General features: G+C 30.8%; 1 protein-coding gene across 1 annotated transcript; it reads right to left on the bottom strand.

Moving 5' to 3' along the window:
- Window positions 1-6,537: 6,537 nt before the first annotated feature.
- LOC123883067 (germin-like protein subfamily 3 member 1) lies at window positions 6,538-7,306 on the bottom strand. Its single transcript, XM_045931762.1, has one exon. The coding sequence runs from the start codon at window positions 7,300-7,302 to the stop codon at window positions 6,664-6,666; it is 639 nt and encodes a 212-aa protein (XP_045787718.1). The 5' UTR covers window positions 7,303-7,306; the 3' UTR covers window positions 6,538-6,663.
- Between the last annotated feature and the right edge of the window lie 721 nt (window positions 7,307-8,027).

The following is an 8,027-nucleotide window of genomic DNA, read 5'->3' on the forward strand; positions in this document are numbered from 1 at the left end:
GCACATAAGTGGATGGGGTAGATAGCTGAACTGATTTAACCTAATGGAGTTGGAGATCTAGGTTGAAATTCGAACTAATGAAAAAAAATACTAATATAATATACTCCCTTCATTTCAAATTACTTGACTTTTTAGAAAAAAAACAAGAAATTAAGAAAATGTATTTTTGCACCTTATTTTCCTATTATACCCTTATTTTAATTCACCAATATTTTTTTTTGCACACACTTTCTCTTTCCAATAAATTTAGGCAAAATTACACTACAAGTCCTTTATCTTATTTTTTTGTAACACTTTGGTCCTTTATCTTTTTTTTGTAACACTTTGGTCCTTTATCTTTTTTTTTTGTAACACTTTGGTCCTTATCTTATTTATTTATAAAAACTAAAGGACCAAAGTGTTACAAATAAAAAAAGATAAAGGACGAAACTGTTACAAAAAAAGGGACTAAAGTGTTACAAATAAAAAAAATAAAGGACTAAAGTGTTACAAAAAAAAGATAAAGGACCAAAATGTTACAAAAAAAAGATAAAGGACCAAAGTGTTACAAAAAAATAAGATAAAGGACATGTAGTGTAATTTTGCCATAAATTTAATATGTTATGTATCAATTTTTTTTTGAACAAATTATACAAAGAAGTTTAGTAAAAAAAAAATACAATAAAAAGATTTAAAATAAGGAGGGTATAATAGACAAAATATAACATAAATATCAAAAAGACACGTAATTTGAAAAAAATAAATATTTTTAAAAAATCAAGTAATTTGAAACGGAGAGAGTAATTAATTAATAACATTAATTGACCGTTTAAAAAAAAAAGCTAAACTTAGAAGGAGGTATTCTTATATAGGCACAAGACATATAGGCACAAATTTAGGCACACACACATGAATTTAAAAAATTAAAAGAAAAATAAAATGGTCACATCAATCAATATCACTTTAATTGTTTTTTCTTTAATTTTTATACATTGTTGTGAGTGTGCCTAAATGAAATTTATTTGTGCTTGTGCGCATGATAGAATTCCTCACTTAGAAGATGAAGCCCACTTCATTTCTCTATTATTTTCTTTGTTGTTTTGTCTGGCTTCTATTTTGTTGCATTTGGTTGTTGTGCCATGTTTTTTCTTTTATAACTTTCAGCCATAATAATAAAATAACCCACCCTTTTGTTTGGTATTTGATAAAACAATACATAAATAATCAGAGTGGTGGAGCTGGACTAAAATGTGGGATGAGCCTATGAAGCTTATCTTTTTCCTAAGGGACTAAAAATGAATAAATCGTTAGTCTTAACGAGTCTCAATAATATATTAAAAGAAAGAGAAACTCAAGTTAGATAGCACTTTCAGCTCACATATTTAATCAAAATCGATAGAAACTCGAGAAATTATAAACACCAGATTTTTTTTATTTTGTTAAACTTTGTCTTGTAGTTACCAAAGCATTGATTTGGAGAATTTTTTTCTAGAAAAAGATAAATTCAATCTAAAAATTCATAAACTATTAACATTCAAATATTAATGTTGCATTATTCAATAACGTCTAAATTTATAGATTTTAAGAAAATCTATTTTTTTTTATATGTTATTGAGATTCATTAAGATTAACAATGTTCAATAGAATATCAAATGATTTTAAATTTCTATAAAATTTTATAAGAATTGTCTATATGATATAAACTTTCAATGGTAAATTTTATACTCCTTTAAAAAAATTTGACCACAACAACAATTATTCTTGATTTATTATAATTATAATTATTGAAAAACAATTTCTTTTTGAAAAATCCCATGTTACAAGAATCAATCATACGACACTCAAGTATATACTACTGGGCATTGGGTTGCATTCAATGTTGTGATAAAATTTAACGGTTACATGTATATATACCATAATAGTTAACAAAAATATGTACCGAGCATATATTCCTATTAAAAATGAAAATTTTGGGACGGGTCACGGCCCTCCCTAGCCCGACAATAGCTCCGCCCCTGTAAATGGAAGTTGCTAACAAGCGTCATTCAAAAAACCAAGAAAAAGAAGTTGCTAAGAAGGAAAAAGTAGAGATCGTACAGACTGAAAAAGAAGTTGATGAGAAACAACATGTTGAGAGCACAAAGGCTGAAAAAGAAATTGCTGAGAAGCAAAAAGTAGATAGCACATGTGAAGAGTTTGATGGGGAATCAGAAATCCCATATGAACAGTTTGTTATTGTTATAATCTTGGGTAATATTTCCTCCGATCCTATATATGAAAAAATTTACTTTTTAAATTAATTGTAGAATTGATATATCCAGAGTCAAGACTATAGTCTATATTAGAGATACAGTTAGTTGCATTAATTACTAGTTAGTTAGTCTAGTTAGTTAGCTACTTGATCTTTCTCCTTGATTTGTTGGTCCATAGATGAGCTAATTACATTTAGCACAACTTGAGTATTGATGTTTCACTTTATAGACATCGGACCTCTTTTGACATTCTCTATTTTGCTTCTATCATGAGTGATTGAGTGCTCTTGATGGTTAAGCTTTGTGCCTTAATTGGCTTTGTTGATTTGCTTCTGCCTATGGTGGTTAAGAGTTGATATGTTGCTTCCTCCGAGTAGTTCTTGAGTTGTCGTTTCTATTTGATGGTTAAACTTTTACCCTTAGTTGGCTTTGATGAGTTGTGTTGAGTTGTTTTGGCCAATGTATTTCCGGCATCTCTCATTGTATTTTCTTTTGATTCGATGTAATTTTGTATTCCTTATCCCAAGCTAGAAGTGTTGTGAACACCTTCTAGCTTGCGGGAGGCTATTAGAGATATAGTTAGTTGCATTAGTTATTAGTTAGTTAGCTATAAATAAGTCATTTTGTACATGGTTTTCTTATCGTAATTCTACTCATTATCACCAATACAAGTTTTCTTGCTTTTCTCTCTACTTTTTCATGGATGTCATGTTTATTAACAGTGTGGTTTTCAACTTACTTGTAAGGTTGTTCTTAAACACAATGTGGATGATCCCCTGACGTCTTTTCCACAAAAGGTCAGGCGGCAGATCTCGTTGAGCACAACAATGGACTCACACTTCAGGAGAATATTGTTGTGGCAAGTGTTGAAAACTTTATAATTGTGGCTTCTTAAACCAAATGAGGATGATCCCTTAGCTACCCCTCGACGACTTATCAAACTAAACCAAAAAAATGTGAACTAATATTTGTAACATTATTTGTTAGGAGAGCGATTAGTACGGGTGTTGCCGTTGTTAGGAGAGCAATTAGTGGGGGTGTTGCCGTGTGGTGGTTCGACTTTGATTAAAGTAAAAAATTATTCCATTTAAAGCTTAAAATTATTCATCGATAGAGCTTCAGAAAAATCAACATTTAGATCGGCGAATTGCCTATCATTTTGATGATTATGGTCTTGATGAAAACTCTGCACAATTGGTGAGGTTTGCACTACACTTATAAAGACTATCTTTATCATATTTTTAGTCAATATGAGACTTCTAACACACCCCCTCATGTTCAGGACTGAACAAACTGGAACGTGATCTTCCCTCTTTGATGGTAAATTGCTGCGTTGATCTTGATCTTAATTGGGTTGATTAGGTGTTAGATAATAAATTATTGAGCTTAAGCTATTGGGCTCATTACTTTATAGTCCACTAGGTTTTATTATATAATCTTTTGTAATTCTATTTTATTAAGTAATACAATTCTAACTAGTCCCACACCCGTGCGATGCACAGGTGTTATGTGGTATTTTATATTATAATGTTGAAAAATTATTTGTATAAATTGTAACAATAAGTATTATAAAATGAAAATTATAATAATAATAATAATAATAATAATAATATAAAAGTGATGTACTTATCACTTCCTCCAGACAATATATATACCTATATGTATAGAGAATGAGTATAGACCATCAAAATTGAATGAAATATATTTATTTTTTTGGTGGGGTGTGCCAGCCAATGCAATAGTGCAACGCATAGGCGACACACTAAAATTGAATGAAATATGATAATGATAATGGTTATTATATATTTCAATCTAATAACCTAACTTTTTGCATAACCTTCACTCTTCTATAAAATTATAATGTAATTAAGTCAATAATGTATATCTTCGTATTTTTTTTGTGTGACTAAATTATAAACTCTTTGTTGTTTCTATGAAAACGGTTGACATTTAAATGGGATAAATATTGAAAGAGAATCCAACCATGTTCATCTTCATTGTCACTAAGAAATGTTATAATAATGTAGAAAAATGTAACATCACAACATCAATTTTTGGATAATTGGAGAGGTATAATTCAATAATAATGTAGAAAATTGTAACATCTTGTGACATCAATTTTTGGATAATTGGAGAAGCATAATTCTTTATTATTTATTATGAGACTGATATAATATAAAAAAAATAGAGATGAGAATGATATAATGTTGATTATATTGAAAAAATATATAAGGAAGTGATGTGGAAACAAAAAAAATAGAGATGAAAATGATATAATATAAGGAAGTGATGTGGCATTATTGTGTGATTTAATTGGATGTAAATGAGTGATGTGGATTAGGGTTAAGATGGATAGTAGGAGAACTATCTAGGAATTATATATATAGATATTATGTAACCCTAGTTGCCTCATTTGTTATTCTTCTAGTTTGTATCTTTGAATCTAACCGTATCAACAACAACGGGTGGCCCAAATATGGGAGGTCTCCACAACAAACAACAAATAAATCTAGGATAAACTCTGATACCATATTAGAATTTGAGAGGCCTATACTCAACCACAAAAGCTATCTTAAGAGTTGAGGTTTGCACTACACTTATAAAGACTATCTTTACCATATCTCTAGCCAATGTGGGACTTCTAACACACACTTTAACCCAAAACCTAAGATGTTAGATTTATTGGTCCTCTCACTTATAAAATGTTCATCTTTCATTTTTCTAAGCAACGTGGTACTTAACTCACACTTTCCACAACAAAGTTCACATTTGAATATGAATAAGTAGTTAGTTGCAATTATAGTTGGTTAAAAAAACTAATTAGAAGGTTATTGCTTACTAACCACTACAAAAGAAGGATTTGGATTTGGTGTCGTTGAAAAAGCACATAGTTTCACGCTGTTATGTATTTCAGCCGTTCATTCTTGATCGGACGTCTCAGATTAAATACAAATAAAGTAATTATTTAAAGATCTCATCCATCAATACTTGATCGGACGGTTGAGATTCTCAACAGCGTGAAACTGTGTGCTTTTTCAACACCACCAAATCCAAATCCCTACAAAGAAGGCAACCAATGAATGCTTTTCTTGTGTGTTTGGAACCGCAGCCAAAGTACTTCTGACACGCGTCCAAGCACTAGCTATTTGTTCAGCTTCTTATTTTCGGATCCGGATATGCTGCAGTAATAAATGCACGCGGTTACACGCTGTAATCGATCTTGATCATTGATTTATCATCGGACGGTTTATATTACACGTACATTAAAATAATCCTGACCATTGATTGACATCCAACGGCTGCTGCTGTAACTGCGTCAACGCAGTTACAGCAGGAAATCTGCTTCCCTTATTTTCACGTCAAAATAAGCGTAGGACATGAGAAAGGTGTAAGGCTCTGTTTTATAAAAATTAGCGCATAATTAATAAGATAGCTTATAGCAAATCACCTTATAGTGAATATTTTATAAGCTAGCTTTTAGTTTATATCGAATAAGCTAGCTGATTGAATGTATAGTGTTTGGTAAAATTAACGGTTGAATTAGCTTATAAGTATGAAATGACATAAAAAAGATATGTTTAATATGAGTAATATTGGAAGAAAAAATGATAAGCTACTTGAAATAACGTTTGAAAAATAAGCTATAAGCTACTCTTTTTCAAAAACCGTTATCAAACAGAACTTTTAATTTATCAGCTGTGAGCTAGCTTATATGTCATTCCAAATAGAGCCAAACTCAAATCTACACAATGGCTTCATCTTTTACTAAAATGTTTGCCTCACGAGCCTCCTTATGCTATCTTTCTCTATTATGTGTATGATCTCCTCACATCCTATGGTTATATCATAGCGTGATATCATGACATATAAGGATTTTTCCAGTGTTGAAACTCTAGTGCCAGAGTTCTTCACCGTTCTAATAACCTTCTTGTAACCTTTCCTTCTATTTCTATCCTAACAAAACGTAAGATTAATCTTGATGAAGATTTCAATAACAAACTGAAAAGGAAGATGATCAATCCGTTCGGCTGCCACCTTCATTCGACATCATACTATCATAGTGATTTTTATTGTTTGTAATTAATGTGTAATACATATAGATGATAATTGTTCTATACTATCTAATTAGTCAATAAATATTGTTCTATATAATTATATTTCATGTATTAGGAATAAGAGGATTTGAAAAGATAAGATCAATATAATTATATTACTTGGTGTGCAAGTAACTAACTAAATAACCAAGTAGGTTAACATAAATTGTTGGTAAAATCCATTGGGATTATGTAAGAAATATTAAGAACCATACCATCCATCCTCTTACATTATTAAAATGCAAAAAAATTCACAAACAAAATATAAAAGCTTTATTGCTGACATAACATAATTTAAAACAAATATAAAAGAGGATGATTCTTAAGCAACCAATATCCTAGCCACTGCCACCAAACTGAGCCTTAAGCTTCTTAATTTGTGCTGAATCAAGCAGAGTAGTCTTTTCAAGTGTGGGAGTTGGTAATTTGTTACCAAATAACAAAATATCAACTATATGCAAGGTTGGATTTGTGCTACTATAAGCAGCAAAAGCATAAGTTTTTCCAACACCAGAGTTAAGTTGAAAATGCATTAATCCTCTTGGAAAAACCATAACATCACCAGGATTAAGAGTTTTCACGATAAGTTTTGTAGGTGTAATAAATCCAGCAGTCATTTGACCTTCAACCATGATTAATAACTCAGTTGCATCAGGATGAATATGCATTGGTACCGTTCCATTTATACCGATATCTACTCTTTCTACAGAGATACCAAGTCCGTTGAGACCCGGTAAATTAGTGACTGTAGCAGGTGTTGTTCCTGCATTAAAAGGAGGTATTGGGATTCCAGGTACAAGTTTAGAGAACACAAAATCATTCTCTGTTACAAGTAACGGTGGTTTGCATGGATAGCCTGAAGGAGTGTTTGGAAGCAATAAATTTGCTACACAGAAATCATTGACAGAAGTAGTAGTAGCATGAGAGGTATATGAGAGAAGAGCAAGAAAGTAAAGAATAATGTGAATCATCTTCATCTTTTAAAATTTGTATTGTGATAAGAGAATGATGGGGTTCGATCGTTTGCTATTTATAGAGCATGAATTAGCATGCATAGAGTGGGTGCATCACTATGAGAATTTTTTTTTCCCACCCTTATATTTCTTACCTTCACCCATATAATTTTTTTTTTTCAATTTTACCCTTTTACTAGGGTAAAATGTGTTTTTATTTATGTTTTAATCCTTAAAAAAAATTCTTTTATTTTGCCCATGTAATATCAGATTCCTTACATTTTAGTCCTTCATTCAGACATGTCACACAAAAATGGTAACATGACATCCATTTGATGATGTGTCTTCTACCACTTATACAAGGAATGATTCGTTCGTGTAATATGGGTGGATTTGAGTTTTGGTTGCTGAAAACAATTTATTTGTTTTGCCTTAGTAATATTAAATTCTTATTATTTTAGTTCCTCGTTTTGACACATCACAACAAAAAAAACTAACACCCACACGAAAGAAACCAGATCTAAAGTGAAGGTTGCAAGAAAGATTAGGGAGAAAAATAGTATAGTATTGTGCGATGGCCGTGGTGAGTGATGAGAAAAAAAAAATAGCAATGACGGTATATGGATTTTTTTTTCATGGACTATTTTTTAAATAGTGTTCCGGTTCCGGAACACTCGTTAAACATATTAAAAAAATACTAAAATAAAAATTAAAATGAAAGTTAATGTTAAACATATAACTTTTTATGT

The sequence above is a fragment of the Trifolium pratense genome, linkage group LG5 (assembly GCF_020283565.1).
Source record: "Trifolium pratense cultivar HEN17-A07 linkage group LG5, ARS_RC_1.1, whole genome shotgun sequence".
Lineage (NCBI taxonomy): Eukaryota > Viridiplantae > Streptophyta > Magnoliopsida > Fabales > Fabaceae > Trifolium > Trifolium pratense.

Bases quoted from the DNA above. Each gene is read 5' to 3' on its own strand.
- LOC123883067 (XM_045931762.1), bottom strand. From the start codon at position 7,302: ATGAAGATGATTCACATTATTCTTTACTTTCTTGCTCTTCTCTCATAT.